The sequence below is a fragment of the Artemia sp. Qi Xiang Cuo genome, chromosome 5 (genome assembly GCF_049724085.1).
Source record: "Artemia sp. Qi Xiang Cuo chromosome 5, ASM4972408v1, whole genome shotgun sequence".
NCBI classification, from domain to species: domain Eukaryota; kingdom Metazoa; phylum Arthropoda; class Branchiopoda; order Anostraca; family Artemiidae; genus Artemia; species Artemia sp. Qi Xiang Cuo.
The window spans coordinates 31312275-31331957 of NC_142798.1; the positions used below are offsets into that span (position 1 = coordinate 31312275).

Genomic DNA, 19683 nt, shown 5'->3' on the forward strand with positions numbered 1-19683 from the left:
TGGTGCTCTCACTCTCGCATATCCACCTTTGGCAATTTTGAATGATTTTGATATTCCAAAGAAATTTAGCTTTTCACTATCATGACAACGCACACATACATTTCCAATAAGATCTCCATTAATGCCTGTCTCATAGTTTAAATAACGATCTATGTCGGCATTCAACACGACGATGATTTTATCGTGTGTACACACTTTTGCTGAATAATTCATTTTCACTTTTTTTCTAAGTATGGCACAAGGTGTTTATCCAGCCAAAGTGTGAAAATTACTCATTTAATACCTACATTTAACTAGGTAGTGTCGATAACCCGCCATAGAGCATCACTGAGACAGCAGCATAGTGTCTATGACCAACCATATAGCAAAATTGATACAGCCATATGAATAAATATTAATAAATAAATAGAAACATTTCTCCATGTTTAAGTTAGGTTGGATTAGGTTAGCTTATCATGAGCCCCCCTCCCCCCAAAGGCCCCCCAAGGATCCCCGGAGAGCCCCCTCCCTCGCACCCCCTCCCCTTTCCCATTACATAGAAATACAAAAACCATAGGTTAGATTAGGTTAGGTTAGGCTAGATTAGGTTAGGTTAGGTTAGCCTATGTACGCGCGCGTACGTAGGCTAACCTAACCTAACGCGTACATAATAACCTAACCTAATAACCTAACGTACATAATAACATAACCTAACGCGTATATAGGCTAACCTGATACAATATCATCAATGATTATATTATATAACTGTGACATGGTAAACTGTGACAAGGTAAACCACAACAAAACACTACTGAAATATTCCATCTCTTGCATTTTAATGAATGAAATTCAAAATGAACTTTGAAAAATTAAGAGAATGTAACTGTGACAATGTAAACCACAACAAAACACTACTGAAATATTCCAACTCTTGCATTTCAATTAAAAAAAATTCAAAATGAACTTTGAAAAATTAAGAGAATCTAATTGTGACAAGGTAAACCACGACAAAACACTACTGAAATATTCCAACTCTTGCATTTCAATGAAAGAAATCCAAAAATAAACTTTGAAAAATCAAGAGAATTTAACTGTGATAAGGTAAACCACGACAAAACACTACTGAAATATTCCAACTCTTTCATTTCAATGAAATAAATCCAAAATGAACTTTGAAAAATCAAGAGAATGTAAGTGTGACAAGGTAAACTATGACAAAACACTACTGAAATATTCCAACTCTTGCATTTCAACGAAAGAAATTCGAAAATGAACTTTGAAAAATCAAGAGAATGTAACTGTGACAAGGTAAACCACAACAAAACACTACTGAAATAATCCAACTCTTGCATTTCAACTAAAGAAATTCAAAATGAACTTTGAAAAATTAAGAAAATGTACCCGTGACAAGGTAAACCACAACAAAACACTATTGAAATAATCCAACTCTTGCATTTCAGTGAAAGAAATCCAAAATGAACTTAGAAAAATCAAGAGAATGTAACTGTGACAAGGTAAACCACAACAAAACACTACTGAAATATTCCAACTCTTGCATTTCAATGAAAGAAATCAAAAATGAGCTTTGAAAAATCAAGAGAGTGTAACTGTGACATGGTAAACCACGACACAACACTACTGAAATAATCCAACTCATGCATTTCAATGAAAGAAATTCAAGATGAACTTTGAAAAATCAAGACAATGTAACTGTGACAAGGTAAACCACGATAAAACACTACTGAAATATTTCAACTCTCGCATTTCAACGAAAGAAATTCAAAATGAACTTTGAAAGATTAAGAGAATGTAACTGTGACAAGGTAAACCACGACAAAACACTACTGAAATATTCCAACTCTTGCATTTCAATGAAAGAAATTCAAATGAACTTTGAAAAAATCAAGATAATGTAACTTTGACAAGGTAAACCACAACAAAACACTACTGAAATATTCCATCTCTTGCATTTCAATGAAAAAAATTCAAAATGAACTTTGAAAAAACAAAAGAATGTAACTATGACAAGGTAAACCATGACAAACACTATTGAAATAATCCAACTCTTGCATTTCAACGAAAGAAAACCAAAATGAACTTTGAAAAATCAAGAGAATGTAACTGTGACAAGGTAAACCACAACAAAACACTACTGAAATATTCCAACTCTTGCATTTCAACGAAAGAAAACCAAAATGATCTTTGAAAAATCAAGAGAATTTAACTGTGACATGGTAAACCACGACAAAACACTACTGAAATATTCCAACTCTTGCATTTCAATGAAAAAAATTCAAAATGAACTTTGGAAAATGAAGAGAATATAACTGTGACATGGTAAACACTGACAGAACACTACTGAAATATTCCATCTCTTGAAATTCAATGAAAGAAATTCAAAAAGAACTTTGAAAAATCAAGAGAATGTAACTTTGAAATGGTAAACCACGACAAAACACTATTGAAATAGTCCAACTCTTGCATTTCAATGAAAGAAATTCGAAATGAACTTTGAAAAATCAAGAGAATGTAATTGTGACAAGGCAAACCACGACAAAACACTACTGAAATATTCCAACTCTCGCATTTCAGCGAAAGAAATCCAAAATGAACTTTGAAAAATTAAGAGAATGTAACTGTGACATGGTAAAGCACAACAAAACACTACTGAAATATTCTAACTCTTGTATTTCAATGAAAGAAATTCAAATGAACTTTGAAAAATCAAGAGAATGTAACTCTGACAAGGTAAACCACGACAGAACACTACTGAAATATTCCTACTCTTGCATTTCAATTAAAGAAATTGAAAATGAACTTTGAAAAATCAAGAGAACGTAACTCTGACAAGGTAAACCACAACAAAACACTACTGAAATATTCCAACTCTTGCATTTCAACGAAAGAAATTCAAAATGAACTTTGAAAAATCACGAAAATGTAACTGTGACAAGGTAAACCATAACAAAACACTACTGAAATGTTCCAACTCTTGCATTTCAACGATAAAAATTCAAAATGAACTTTGAAAAAATAAGAGAATTTAAGTGTGACAAGGTAAACCACAACAAAACACTACTGAAATATTCCAGCTCTTGCATTTCAACGAAAGAAAACCAAAATGAACTTTGAAAAATCAAGAGAATGTAACTGTGACAATATAAAGCACAACAAAACACTACTGAAATATTCCAACTCTTGCATTTCAACGAAAGAAATCCAAAATGAACTTTGAAAAATTAAGAGAATGTAACTGTGACTTGGTAAACCATGAGAAAACACTACTGAAATATTCCAACTCTTGCATTTCAACGAAATAAATCCAAAATGAGATTTGAAAAATCAAGAGAATGTAACTGTGACATGGTAAACCACGACAAACCACTAAGGGTGGGAGGGGGAGCCAAAAGTTGGGGGGATGGGGTCCTTTTGTATCAAAATGCGCAAATTAAAAAGTATTAAGAAATGGAGGGGGGCAAAAAATTGGGGGGGGGGCCTGGGGGCTCTTTGGGGACTCGGGGGCTCGGGAGGGGGGGGGGGGTCGGGGGGACCTTTGGTGCCCGGTGGCTTCCTTCGGGGTTGGGGTAGGGGGATCGGAGCCCTTTGGGGTTGGAAGGGTTGGGGTAGGGGGATCTGAGCCCTTTGGACTTGGGGTAGGGGACCTCACGACACTGTTCAAATGGAACTTGTGTATTATAATGACCACACTCAGAACCTCTTCTAAAACATCTTCTAAAATCATCTTTTAAAATGTCTCTACCTGTTTCGCCGAAATAATTCCCTAAAATATATAAAACGGTTTCACTCAAATAACCCCTAAACATAATTTCAGCGTGTTCCTTTTGTTTTTGGCATCCCTGCGCTGTCACATTTCAAATTACTAAGAAACCCTTTTCCCGCGTTAATCTCTTCATCTCATAAATGCTCCTAGCTACACTATTAAGGTTTCGTTAGAATATCAATTTATCTCTCCGACTTAAAGATCAGTGAAGCCATATTTAAAAATAGAATTTCTATCTCTTTAGACTCCCGCATAATTCAAAGATAACAAGTGATTTCAATTCAAGTTCCTGACACTAAAGATTAAAGAAGCCCTATTGAAAAATAGAATATTAATTTTTCTCTCTAAACCAAAGAGTGTTTATTCCTCAGACCTAAGATCAAAGAAGCCATACTTGTTTCTTTATTCCCCTTTTCGTAAATCAATAATTCCCCTAGCTATTATGGAAATCAAGTTCTCAAAAATTCTCTCCCCTTTCGTGAATCAATAAATCCCCTAGATTATGTAAATCAATTTCATCGAAACCATGAAAATACATCAAAGTGAGAAAATTTCCCTAAGAGTAAAGTGCTTAAAAAATGTTTGTGAATTTGTTTATTAATAAAATGCATATATATACAACAATGTCTTTAGATCTTCAATTTAGATTTCTTCATCGGTGTATAGGCAACTGTCGCGAACCACTAATGCTGGTAAATCATTTGGATTCACTGTATATTGATCTTGATTGACTGCAAAGTCAGGGTCACATTTTCTACAGTACAATGTAACTTCATTCTTGTCATATCTCTTTGTATAGTCAATGATACTATTTGTATTCATATTACAAAATTCACAAGTTTCAATCTGTCTATTTGTAGCAATATCGCATAAAGCGTTTTCAAATGGTGAATCACATTTGGTAACTGCCAAATAAAAATCACTTTGTTTATAGTCGTAATAGACAGTGCCGTCACAACGATGACGTAAAAACCATATTCTTTTGCTGTTGCAACAGATGAATTGCTGACCCGGCTCCTCCTCCCAGAAAAATTTAAATCCACGACGATACCAATCTTGTAGCAATAAACTAAAATCACGTTTGGGATTCTTTCCAATCATAGCGAGGTAAGTATTCTCCCACTGATCACATTTATCATAGTGATAATTGGAGCACAGGTGTCCTCTAAGGTGAGAGTCACAAATCTCCTCAAGACATGAATTACATCCTTTAATTTGTACTGCATAGCCTCTATGTAATTTACAAGGATTACATAATTTGCACTTTTCACTATAGTCATCAATAATTGTACAATTTTGACATTGAGTCCAACTGCCAAGAGTGTACATGCATAGTGGACATGTAAAGACCATTGTTGGTTTCCAATGTCAACTTTCTTACTGCTAACACGAAACTGATCGTCCCTGCCGACGGATAAATTCAAGGTGGAGGAAACCATATGTAAGCAAGCCTCTGATTGGCTGAGAAAGGATATGTAACAGACTCGCTGATTGACTGAGAAGGAAGCATGTACTTCCGGTTTCCTAATTCCTGGAAACTCTTAACATTCGCTCCGAGCATGCACTTGCCCAAAACAACAAAAACGTCAAATAAATCCCCCAGGCCTAAAGATTAAAAAAGCCATAATGTTTCTTAATTCCCCTTTCGTGAATCAATAACTCCCTACCGATTATGTAAATCAATTTCTCAGGTTAGGTTAACATAAAGATCAAAGAAACCATGTTTTTTTCTTAAGTCCCCCTTCGTTAATCATTGATTCCCCCGCCGATTATGTAAATCAATTTCTCAAGTTAGGTGAGCCTAAAGATCAAATAAGACATGTGTTTTTATTAATTAACCTTTCGTGAATCAATACATTCTCCCCTTCGATTACGCAATCAAGTTCTCGGAAATTCACTTCCCCCTCAAGTCCTAGATCAATAAAATTGTTCCCTTTAGAATTCAATGCGCATGTGCAAACTTCGTCCCGGAGTCATTACACCTAGAAACAACAAATAAATCGACCTTGAAAAAGGGGGCATTGACCCCATTAGAATCGATCAATAATCCTTGAATAAATTATGTCCCGTCAGCATTAAACTAAATTGTAGATGGCAGCAGGGGTGAGCAATGGGAGTACTAGGGTCCTTTCTACTTATGCCCCCAGAGTATGACTTAAAACCCTTGCCTTGAGGGTTGTGGGGGAGTGTCGTCCTCAAAAACATATTGTCTATGTGAAAAGCAACTACGCTGAACAAAATGACTGTCTCAAAATTTTGATTGGATGTGTCTGCGGGAATGAGGGGCTAGGGGGGGGGGGCTAGTTTCTACGACACCGCCTTCTATAAAAACCTTATATTTCCCCAGGGTATGACTTAAAACCCTTGCCTTGAGCGTTGTGGGGGAGTGTCCTCCTCAAAAATATATTTTCTATCTGAAAGTCAACTACGCTGAACAAAATGGCTATCTCAAAATTGTGATTGGATGTGTTTGGGGGAATGATGGGCGTGGGGCATAACTTAAAACCCTTGCCCTGAGGGGTGTGGGGGAGTGCCTTCCTCAAAAATATATTCTATAAAAACTAGCTTTTTGAATTTCCAATCGAATGAGCATTTTTTGCAGTTTCTATGACAACGCCTTCTATAAAAACTTCTATATATAACAGAGTTTTGTTACTTTCAACTATTTTTAACAAAATTTGTATCTGATGCATTTAGGGAATGGAGGAAGGTGGGGGGGGGGCTAGTTACCCTCAAATCTCTTTTGACTCTTAAAAAGTGAACAAGAACATTCAATTTCCAATCAAATGAGTCCTCTCTAAAGCTTATACGAGTATCCCTTCCATAAAAAAATATGAAGGATTCGGAGAATACTTAAATTACAACCCTTGCCCTGAGGGCTGTGGGAGAGTTGTCATCCTCAAATACCTAATTTCCAGACCTTAAAACTACGTTTAATAAAATGGCTGTCTCAAAATTTTGATTGGATGTGTTTGGGGAAAAGGTGGGCGTGAGAGGGGGGTTATTTGCCGTCAAATCACTTTCGACTATTAAAAAGGGCACTAGCTCTTTGAATTTCCAATCGAATGAGCCTTTTTTGAAGTTTTTACGACACCGCCTTCTATAAAAACCTGATTTGCCCCCAGGGTATGACTTAAAACCCTTGCCTGGAGGGTTGTGGGGGAGTTTCCTCCTCAAAAACATATTTTCTATCTTAAAATCAACAACGCTGAACAAAATGGCTATCTCAAAATTTTTATTGGTTGTGTTTGGGGGAATGATGGGCTCGGGGGGCGCTAGTTTCTACGACACCACCTTCTATAAAAACCTTATATGCCCCCAGGGTATGACTTAAAACCTTTGCCTTGAGGGTTGTGGGGGAGTTTCCTCCTCAAAAACATATTTTCCATCTGAAAATCAACAACGCTGAACAAAATGGCTATCTCAAAATTTTAATTGGATGTGTTTGGGGAAATGATGGGCGTGGGGGGGGGGGGCTAGTTGCCATCCATTCACTTTCGACTATTAAAAAGGGCACTACCCCATTGAATGTCCAATCGAGTGAGCCTGTTTTGAAGTTTCTACGACAACGCCTTCTACCAAAACCTTATATGCCCCCAGGGCATAACTTAACACCCTGCCCTATGGGTTGTTGGGGACTGTCCTCCTCAAAAACATTCTTTTTTCTATCTGAAAATCAACTACGCTGAACAAAATGGCTATGTTAAAATTTTGATTGGATATGTTGGGGGGAATGATAGGCGGGGGGGGGGGCTAGTTGCCCTGCAATCCCTTTCGACTATTAAAAAGGGCACTATCCCTTTGAATTTCCAATCGAATGAGCCTTTTTGAAGTTTCTATGACAACGCATTCTATAAAAAACCTTATATTTCCCCAGGGCATAACTTAAAACCCTTTCCCTGAGGGTTGTGGGGGAGTTTCTTCGTCAAAAACATATTTTCTATCTGGAAATCAACTACGCTGAACAAAATGGTTATCTCAAAATTTTGATTGGATGTGTTTGGGATATGATGGGCGTGAGGGGGCGGTGGTAGTTGCCCTCCAATCACTTTCTACTATTAAAAAGGGTACAAGCCCTTTGAATTTCCAATCGAATGAGCCTTTTTTGAAGTTTCTACAACAACGCCTTCTATAAAAACCTTATATACCCCCAGGGCATAAATTAAAACCCTTGCCCTGATGGTTGTGGGGGAGTGTCCTCCTCAAAAAAATATTTTCTATCTGGAAATGAACTACGCTGAACAAAATGACTATCTCGAAATTTTGATTGGATGTGTCTGGGGAAATGATGGGCGTGCGGGGGGGGGGCTAGTTGCACTCCCATCACTTTCGACTATTAAAAAGAGCACTAGCCCTTTAAGTTCCAATCGAATGAGCCTGTTTTGAAGTTTCTATGACAACACCTTCTATAAAAACCTTATATGCCCCCAGGGCATAACTTAAAACCCTTGCCCTAAGGGTTGTGGGAGACTGTCCTCCTCAAAAATATATTTTTCATCTGGAAATCAACCATGTTGAACAAAATGGCTATCTCAAAATTTTGATTGGATGTGTTTGGGGGAATGATGGGCGTGGGGGGGGGGGCTAGTTGCCCTCCAATCATTTTTGACTATTAAAAAGGGCATTAGAACTCTCGATTTCCAATCGAATGGGCCCCCTTTGAAGTTTCTACGACGACCCCTTCCATATAAAGTGCCTCTGGGAAAAAAACAATAATAAAACATTGGAGACGTATGGCCTTTATTATAGGCAATGCTACTGCGTTGCCTCTGATATGATGCAAGTGTGTATCCTTCCAATGTACAATAAAATTATTTGAAAATATATAATAAACTATGTAGTGTCGATGGGCAGCCATGTCTTACCACTAATACAGCCGCATAAATAAAAAAATAATAAAAGAAGTTTAATAATTTTCCAAGTCCAAAATTCTAAATAAGAAAAAAATGGAAAGTTTCACTACAGAGATTATTTTTCTAATAGTAAAAGTCACGACTAATATTGTCATGAGTTTTTTGGTTTTATTTTATGTCATTCTAAGACGTAAAAAAAAGTAGATTCAAAATTTCCAAAGTTATTCCGTGATATGCATTATGTATAATAATGTATCTAACATATTTTTATGTTAATATTCTATATGTCGTTAGTTCAATAAAAATATTTTATGCATTACTTTCTTATGTTTCAATTATTTTTAGGGTACGTTAGCAAGTCGAATGTTTAGAATGTTTGACTACATTAAACTGAGGGAGTTGATAAGTTTCGAATGTTTTAAATGATGATAGAGTACCAAAAAAAAGAAAGTTCAACATTTTTATCTCTTCTCTGAAAAAATTCAGAATCAAACCATAGCATTTTTTTACTTCCAGGGAAAAATACAAAAGATATGTTGAACTTTTATTCTTATTTGAAAAATTAAGAACAGAAGAGAAACTTTTTTTTATCTTCGTTCTTCACTTCTTTGAGAAAAATTAGATCTAAAGTAGAACTCTTTCTTCTTTATGAAAACTCAGAACTGAAGTATATCTTTTTTGCCTTCTTGGGAGGAAAAAATTCAGAGTCGAATTATAACTTTTCCATTTTCTACCGAAAAGTAAGAAGTGGAGTGAGACTTTTTTCTCTTAACTGAGAAAATCCAGAAGTGAAGTGAGAATTCTTTTTCTTCTTTGAGAAAATTCAGAATTGAATTGGAACTATTTCTATTTTCTCAAACAATTCAGAATCACACCTTAGCATTTTTTCACTTCCATGGCAAAATCTAAAAGAGAAGATGAATTTTTTTCCTTTTTTAAAATGCAGAACAGAAATGGAATTTTTTTGTTCGTTGGTGAATCACAAAACCGGAGTATATCTTTTTCTCTTCTTTGAAAAAATTCAGGATCGAAGTGTAACATTTTTCTCTTCTCAGGAAAAATTCAGAAGAAAACTTGAACTTTTCTTCTCTTCTTTGAGAAAATTCAGAACTTAAGTGGAACTTTTTTCTTCTTTGAGGGAACTCAGAACTGATGTGTAACTTATTTTTCTCCGGAATATTCAGAATTGAAGTTTAACATTTTTTCTCTTCTCGGGAAAAAATTCAGAATCAAACCTTAGCATTTTTTCACTTCCATGGAAAAATCCAGAAGAGAACTTGAACTTTTTTTTTCTTCTTTTAAAATTCAGAACAGAAGTGGAACTTTTTTTATCATTGTTCTTCCCTTCATCGAGAAAACTCAGAAATAAAGTAGAACTCTTTCTTCCTTATGAAAACTCAGAATTGAAGGATATCTTTTTTTCCCTTCTTCGGAAAAAATTCAGAGTTGAAGTATAATTTTTTCCATCTTCTACCGAAATTTCAGAAGTGAAGTGAGACTTCTTTCTCTTCACTGAGAATATTTAAAAAGGATATGCGAATTCTTTTTCTTCTTTGAGAAAATTCAGAATTGAATTGGAGCTATTTCTCTTCTCTCGAAAAATTCAGAATAAAACTTTAGCATTTTTTCACTTTCATGGAAAAATCCAGAAGAGAAGATGAATTTGTTCCCTTCTTTAATTATTCAGATCAGAAATGGAACTTTTTTATGTTCGTTGGTGAATCACAGAACCGGAGTATATTTTTATTTCTTCTTTGAAAAAATTCAGAATCGAATTGTAACATTTTTCTCTTCTCCGGAAAAACTCAGAAGAGGACTTAAATTATTCTTTTCTTCTTTGAGAAAATTCAGAACTTGAGTGGAACTTTTTCTTGTTTGAGGGAACTCAGGACTTATGTGTAACTTTTTTCTCTTCTTTGGAAAATTCAGAATGGAAGTTTAACATTTTTTCCCTTCTCTGGAAAAAAATTCAGAATCAAACCTTTGAATTTTTTACCTTCCATGGAAATATCCAGAAGGGAGGTTGAACTTTTCGTCTTCTTTTAAAATTCAGAATAGAAGTGGAACTTAAAAAAAAGATAAGAAAAACATGTAAAAAAAAGTTGAAATTTTCCGCCAAAAAAATTCGTAGTAAAAAAAAGTGCTACTACAAATACTATTTTTCTAATAGGAAAAGTTATGACTAACATATCTATATCATTCTCAATTTGTATTTCAAAAATAATATATTTGATTTTTTTTGTTTTAAGTATATTTCACCTCATTTTAAGACATTTAAAAAAATAGAGCATCACTGGGACAGCCGCGGAGTTTCTATGAACATCCATAGAGTACCATTGATACAGTCACATAAATAAAAATAATAATGATAAAAAAAACTTGAATAACTTGAAAAAATTCCAAGTTTGAAAAACTTGAAAGTCCAAAAAATTCCAAGAAAAAAAAAAAAGAAAAGTGCTACTACAAACATTATTTTTCTAATGGTAAAAGTCACTACTAACATATCTATATCATTCTCATTTTATATTTTGAATATATTGATTGTGATTTTTTTGTTTTAAGTATATTTTATGTCATTTTAAGACATGTAAAAACAAGTTGAAAAATTTTTCTGTTAAAAAAAAGATAATGATCAAGAACATATTATAAACCATGTAGTGTTGACGACCAACCAATAAGTACCCGTGGGGTGGCCGCATAGTGTCGATGAGCAGCCATAGAGTACCTCTGGTATAGCCGCAAGTATATATGATGTCATTTTAAGACAAAAGTAGTTGCAAAATGTCCTGGTTGTAGTAATAAGGCCTCCACTAAGACGTTCCCACATCTTTACAAATCAAGTGCCAAGACCATAGCTCTTTATTGATGAATGTTCTTATTAATAGTCCGTTCCATAAGCCTTTGGTCTTGGACCAAGAGTAACAACATAGCAATCAATATCAGGACAAACGAATACCACGTTCAGTTTTTTTTAAATATGATGCAAGTGTTTATCCTTCCAATGTATAATAATAATATTGTTTATGAAGAAATATAATAAACTATGTAGTGTCGATGAGCAGCCATAGAGTACCACTAATACAGCCGCATAAATCAAAAGTAAACAAAATAAATAATAGTAAAAGTCATGACTAACATATTTATATCATTCTCATTTTGTATTTTGAAAATATTAATAGCGTTTTTTCTTTGTTTTAAGTATATTTCATGTCATGTTAAGACATGTATAAGAAAATAGTCGAACAATTTTTCTGTTTAACAAAAAATTTGGGGTCGGGCCCTGGAGGGAGGAGTGGGTGGGGGAGGGGATGCGAGTGTAGGGGGGGGGTAATGTTTAGAAACAGATCACTGTTAACACCTACCAAAAATCCAACACATTGAATTTCATAACCACCAAATGCATATAAACAGACCAGGAGAACCATGGGAGTGTGAAAAACAGCCATGACTCTAAGAGAAACATGAATTTAATTCAAAATCATTGCACTATGAACATCACGAACTTTATAGAAGGCTGATTATAATTGCAACATAAAATATCGACAGATTATTAGTCCATATGTGCTTGGTGTTGTTTTTTAATGGTATTAATTAACAAAAACTTTTTCCACAAAATAAGTTTTTCAAAGGAAAGTAAAGAACTCCATTAAACAAAAAGTGAAAAAAAATAAAATCAAATAATCTACCAAGCGTGAAACTACCACAAATCAGCGTCGGTAGATAAATGAAACCCAAAACGAGCAGAGATTACAATAAATAACCGAGTCAAACTCAAATCGAACAGAAATTAACATAAGTTGGGCTCAAAACCCCTATGCCTTCCCAAGACCAGAACTTAATTTGCACTTTACTGAAAAAAATAAAAATGTTTTTACTTTTATAACTTTAATAAATCAAATAATATTAACATTTTGATTACTAAATATCAATAAATGTATATTAAACTGACAATGCACATTCATTTGTATTTTTTTCACTAAAGTGCAAATTATGTTCTGGCCTTGGGATGGCATAGTGGTTTGGAGCCCAGCTTATGTTAATTTCTGCTCGTTTTGAGTTTGACTCGGTTATCTATTGTAATTTCCGCTCGTTTTGGGCTTTATTTATTTATTGATGCTTATTTGTGGTAGTTTCACGCTTGGTACATTATTTAATTTTATTTTTGCTAATTTTTGGTTTAACGGAGTTATTTACTTTTCTTGTAAAACTTATTCTGTGGAAAAAGGTTTTTTAATTAATATCTGTTCGTTTTGTATTGACATAGTCTTTTCAGGGAAAAAGAAAATAATACTTTAAATCTCGGTTTTTTTTTAAGAATTTATAGTTTGGCCTGCTATTTGTATGCTGGAGAAATATTTTCTGCTATTTTTAACAACTTATACCCTCTTAAAAATCTGGACACAAATAGTAGTGTTTAATTTAGTTTCATATCTCCTCTAGTTGACCTGAAATGAAAAACTTGATACCATTCGCAAAAAATCTGTTTACTTTCTTTGATAGCTTGGATACACACGCTATTTTGATTTGGTTAAATTTTAAGAGCAGAAGCAGCCCCAAAAGTTTGAACATAATAACCTCAGTCGTGCCAATGATTTACTTTTCAAGGTAAATCAACTACAACGTTTAAGATACAAATATTAATAAGAATTGCTGCTAACAATGATAATTTTTATTAATGTTAAATGGGGTTTTGATCTATGCTTAGTGGATGATACCATGAGTGCCCATAAGCTGAATTTCAGGAGGGGGGCTTACCTGCTCTAATCATAACTTCCAATGCTGTATAATAGAAATCTCAAAACAAAAATATAAAATATAAGGCAGTATCATTCCGCCAGGGGGGGGGGGGGCTGGAGCCCCCATCTGCCCCCCTTATTGGCGCCTATGGATGATACCCAATACTGTTTTAGTGAACAGGAATTTTAATACACATTCAAAAATCTAACTGCTATAAGGTTCAAAATACTTTGGTCTATATTACGGATCCGCCATTTAAAATATCTAAAAAAGTCCAAAAACAGGAATGTCTTATTAAAATTACACTGATTGTAACGTGTTTTATTTAAATTATTTTAGACATAAACTTGCCCCTTGAAGTTACTTCATTTGGGAAAACTTGGGCTCTGGGAAACTTAGCGGAAGATACTCAATACGCTTTCAAAATGTATATATATTAAATTTGAGTAAATATAATTAATAAAAATCAAAGAGAGGATTATTGGCTATAGTAGACAACTAGTAAGTTGGCTAGTAGTTTCTTACTTGCTTGCACTATTTACAAGTAATATTTGACTAATCAACGAGTAAAAGATACTGCCAAAACCTCTAAAAAAACAACCTACCTAGATCTCTATCTCTTGGATCGTATGGAAAAGAGGTTTTTTTAAATATAATACACAATATATGTGAATTTTATAAATGTAAACCACGGGCTCTTAAGGAGGCTTAGTGGACCATACTAAATATTTTTTTTTAAAACATACATTCATTAAATTTGGCTTAGTAAGAGCTTGTTTTATTTTAATTTTCATTAAAAACAATTTTTGAAATTTTCAATAATTGTTTTTAATGAAAATTAATCAGAGGATTAGTGACTAATGGCAATACATCTATAAAAAAAACGCGCCTTGACCTCTACCTCCTCGGTGATGTGGAAAAGAGGTCTTTGAAAAAATTATTTTCTTTCAAAAAAATTTTAGGTTGAAGAAACATTGCCAAAAAAGAAGGCTAGTTGCCCTCCAATCACTTTCGACTATTAAAGAGGGCACTAGCCTTTGAATTTCCAGTCGAATGAGCTTTTATTGAAGTTTCTACGACAACGCCTTCTTTAAATACCTTATATACCCCCGGGGCATAACTTAAAACCCTTGCTCTGAGGGATGTGGGGGACTGTCCTTCTCAAAAACACATTTTCTATCTGGAAATCAACTACGCTGAACAAAATGACTATCTCAAAATTTTGATTGGATGTGTTTTGGGGAATGATGGGCGTGGAGGGGGAGAGGGGCTAGTTGCCCTTCAATCACTTTGGACTATCAAAAAGAGTACTAGCCCTTTGAATTTCCAATTGAATGAGCCTGTTTTGAAGCTTCTACGACAACGCCTTCTATAAAAACCTTATATGCCCCCAGGGCATAACTTAAAACCCTTGCCCTGAGGGTTGTGGGGGAGTGTCCTCCTCAAAAACTTATTTTATATCTGGAAATCAACTAGGTTGAACAAAATAGCTCTTTTAAAATTTTTTTTGGATGTGTTTGGGGGAAAGATGGGCGTTGGGGGTGGGGGGGGCTAGTTGACCTCGAATCACTTTCGATTATTTAATAGGGCAGTAGTTTTTCTAATTTCCAACCAAATGGGCCTGTTTTTAAGTTTTTACGACAACGCCTTCTATAAAAACCTTATATACCCCCCAGGTCATAAATTAAAACCCCTGCACTGAGGGTTGTGGGGGAGTGTCCTCCTCAAAAACACATTTTCTATCTGGAAATCAGCTACACTGAACAAAATAGCTATCTCAAAATTTTGATTGGATGTGTTTGGGGGAATGATGGGCGTGGGGGGGGGGGGGGGGGCTAGTTGCCCTCCAATCACTTTCGACTATTAAAAAGGGTACTAGCTCTTTGAATTTGCAATCGAATGAGCCTGTTTTGAAGTTTCTACGACAACACCTTCTATAAAAACCTTTATGCCCCCAGGGCATAACTTAAAACCCTTGTCCTGAGGGCTGTGGGGGAGTGTCCTCCTAAAAAAACATATTTTCTAAGTGGAAATCAACTACGCTGAACAAATTGGGTAAGTCAAATTTTGGATGAGATGGTTTGGGGGGAAGGAGGGACGTGGGGGGGGGTGGCTAGTTTCCTTCCGATCAATTTTAGGTGTTAAAGAGGGCGCCAGACCCCCCAATTTCAAATTAAGTAAGGAATTTTTAAAGTTTCTTCGAAAACTTATTCGATACGAAGTGCCCGGGTGGAGAAAAAAAAACGTTGTGCCCACATCGTTCTTTACTTAGGCAGTGCTAGCGCGCTGCCTATGATATGTATAAAGGTTATATGGATTTTTAACGTCTATAGTTATATGGATGGAAATGCCCCATTAGATTGACTATTTGTCCGCTTGGAATGATAGCCCGCTTGTGTGGTGGAAGTACTGTCTGCTTACCCAGATTGACACAATTAGGGGGTACTGTCCGCTCTCTTTAATTGACCCAATAAGGGGGCACTGCCACCTTTCTTTAATTGATATAATACTACTTAGAATGATACTAGTACTATTAAGTCTAAGTATGGGAAGGAGAAAATTTGAGAGAATATTGAGGGGAAATTTGAACTAAATCAAAATAGACTAAAAGGCAATTTGTGCACTCTGCTACTAATACTTCTACCACTGCTATTTTTACTACTACTACTGCTTCTACTCCTACCGCTCCTACTACTGCTTCGACTACTACTTCTTTTGCAGTTATTTAAGGCTGAGAGTATTAAGATGAAAATTCCAGGACGTATAGGAATATAAAGATTATCGAAAGGGCCTATCGACAACGTCATAGTAACGGTTAATCGTTTTAAGTTGAAACTTCAAGCACTTGATGAAGGGGGATGTTTAAATGACCAAAAGGCAATATGTTAGTAGTATTGTTGCTGCTAGTGCTAGCGCTATTATTTTTAATACTACGACTAAGTCCTACAGCTAGTACTACTAGTAATACTAATACTACTGTGACTACTGTTACAACTATACTTAAGTGTATGAAGGTGAAATTTCAAAGGATTATTGAGGGGGAGCGGGGTACTAAATCACAACACGCCGTCTGTATGCAGGTTGACAAAAGGGTGTATCAGAAATATCCTAGGAATGGTTTGGTGTCTGAAGTTGTAACTTACAAGACTTGTTGTCTGTTGACAATATTTGCATCCTATTGCAACTGCTTCTACTCGTATTAGTACTACTGCTATTATTATTACTACTGCTACTACGACTGGTGCCACGAAGTCTAAGGCTGCTAATATTTATTTTACTGTCATTTCTATTGCTACTACTATTAATACTATTACTATTGGTACTACTACTATTGCTACTAAGGCAAAGGGCATTAAGACGAAAAATTTAGAGAATATTGAAACAGTATTGAACTAAATTGAAACACACTTTTCTCATACAGGTTTTCAAGAGACGTATCAGCAATGCTTCAGGAATGTTTTACAGTATTAAATTGAAATTTTCAACGTATGTTGAGGGGAATGTTCGAAAAACACATATGCTATGTGCGTGTTGCTGCCAGGGCCATATCTATTTTTTGTATAAGGGGGTGTTTTACTCAAGAATTTTTTCCAGAAGGTGGGGGGTTACACAAAAACATAATGAAAAAAACATAAGAAATTGTTTATATCCATTTTTGTTACTTTTTTTACCAGTCAGGCAAACATTTCCGGAGGGGATGGGGGGGGGGGGGGGAAAACCACCTAGCCTCCCTCCCTGGACACGGCATTGACTGCTACTAATGCTACTTCAATTAATGGTGCCACGCAAGCTAAGAGTATTAAAATGGAACTTTCAAAGAATATTTTGGCGGGTGTCAAACTAGATAAAGACAAACTATGAGCATGTAGATTGTCAAAAGGGTTAACCAGCAGTGTCTTAAGAATGGCTTACATTATTAAGTTGGACCTTTCAGGTTAAGTTGTGGCAGATTTTGAACTATCCAAAAGACACTATGTGTATACTTTTAACACTACCTCTACGGTTAATGTGACTAATGACACTAAGGGTATTAAGATGAAACTTTTAGGGAACGTTTGGGGGGAGTTTCAATTAAAGGACAAGACTTTTAGGCATACAGGTTTTCAAAACAGCATATAAGCAAAATCATAAGCAGTGCTGCTCTAGCATAGCTAGTAATAACCTTGTAAACTTTTAATGGAGCTAATTCGAATGGAAATTAAATATTTTAGTGTCCTTTTTAAGAGTCAGACGGAATCCGAGGACAAGCACCCCTCCTCTTTGGCCTATAATTTTCCAAACCCTTGTAATCAAAATTTTGAGACAGCCATTTTGTTCACATACTTTAACGGTCCATTAACTATGTCTCTGGGGATATTGGATATTACCCACGCAAAGTCATTTGATTGAAAAATGTTCTATTTTGTTTTTCAGTTTCTAAAAAGTATTTGAATGCTTTATTTCAAAAACTTGTTCATTAAAATTTACGACAAAAAATTGTGAATTTTTCTTTTAGCCGAAAGACAGATTTAAACTACTGGTCAGAAGCGGATGTCGAGACCTGGCGTGCAGAAATGGAGGGCTTGAAAACAATTTTAAACAACTGGGCAAATATTCCTCCAGAGAAAGTAAAGGTAAGGTAGAACAACAAGCTATTCAATTATTCTGTTTTATACATTTTATTTGCTCGCCTCTAATGCCTTCCTGCTCAATCGTAGTTTTCCTTTACGATAAAATGGTCGGACTGGAGAGACACATTCTATCCTGAGTTACTACTACTGTTATATTGTATCTGTGTGACAACACGAGATCAGTTTTAATTTCGGTTAGAGAACAGATATCTCTATTTGGTTGCAACCTCATGACATTTTTCCAGATTAATTCAAAAAAAATTTTCCACAAAATAAGTTTTTCAAAGAAAAGTAAGGAACTCCATTAAACCAAAAATGAGCAAAAATAAAATTAAATAATCTACCAAGCGTGAAACAACCGCAAATCAGCATCGATAAATAAATGAAACCCGAAACGAACCGAAATCATAGGCAGCACGCTACCGCTGCCTAAGTAATGAACGATGTGGGCACAATGTGTTTTTTTTCTCCATACCCGGGCAGTTCGTATCGAAGGAGTTGTCGTAGAAACTTCCAAAAGGGCTCATTCGATTGGAAATTGGAGTGGCTAGTGCCCTTTTTAATAGTCGAAAATGATTGGAGGACAACTAGCCCCACCCCACGCCCATCATTCCCCCAAACGCAACAAGGAACCTATCAGGAGGCGCAGAAGGGGCACCACTGCTGCCATCTATAATCGAGTCTAACGGTACAAGACCACACCTCTTTCTAGACCTGTTTGATGGTTATATTGTTTGATATTGTTTCTGTTCTGTTTGATGGTTGTTTGATGTTGTTTCTGTTCTGTTCTGTATGTTAATGTTGTTTCATAGTTCTGATTGTTGGTCAATTTGTAGGTTTTTTCTTTGATTTAGACAGAAGTTTACAACATTGCTGGATAATCTATTTGCAAAATCGACGGGGAATTCTAATGTATCATGAGGGGATTCCATTTTTAAATATGGCTTCTCTGGTCTTTAGTTTCAGAGATTAATATTCCTTCGAAGCCTTAATAGTGTAACTAGGAACACCTTAGATATATTTTCAGAAATTTAAACGATATAAAGACAGATTGAGTATATTTATGGCGGTAAATGGTTTCCTGATACTTTCGAATATGACAGTGCAGGAATGCCAAAACAATGAAACATTCAGGAATTGCGTTTAGGGGATTATTTGGGCGAAAAAAAATAATCAATATTTTAGGGATTATTTTGGGCGAAACAGTTTGAGACATTTTAGAAGATTATTTGGGGTGAAACTCTGTGGTCGTTATAATACACAAGTTCCATTTGAACAGTTTTGTAAGGTCCCCTACCCCAACCCCCAAGCCCCCCCTCCACACAACTTTTTGCCCCCCCCCCCCGTTTTAATACTTTTTTGAGCACTTGAGACACAGAAGGGCCCCCCAAATGTTTTTAGCGTAAAGAGCGAGGCGTTGAGGAGGGGACAGCCCCTTTCATATACAAAATAATTTCTGCTCGTTTTAAGTTTTAATGTCGCTCCTTACTTTCAGTTAATTTAATTTCATGCAACAGGCCGATCAGGTTTGACATTCTTCTTACTGGCGAAACAAATTGACATAGCAAAAACTGGTAAATACAATAAGAGGTACAAAAACGGTGGGGCTACTTGGCCTCCCATTCTCTACATAGGTTCAGACATACAAATCGAGAAAGACAAGCACTTAAGATATACAAACCATCAAAGACAAACACTGGAACTTGCAAACACCAACCAAGAC

General features: G+C 35.4%; 1 protein-coding gene across 1 annotated transcript in view; it reads left to right on the top strand.

The window, feature by feature from the left end:
* LOC148952035 (chitin deacetylase 8-like) overlaps positions 1–19683 on the top strand; it is a 199642-nt gene that overhangs the window by 50236 nt on the left and 129723 nt on the right. The window contains exon 3 of the mRNA XM_089089492.1: positions 17846–17963. Coding sequence (XP_088945618.1) covers positions 17846–17963 — 118 coding nt within the window. The remainder of the gene's footprint in view (positions 1–17845; positions 17964–19683) is intronic.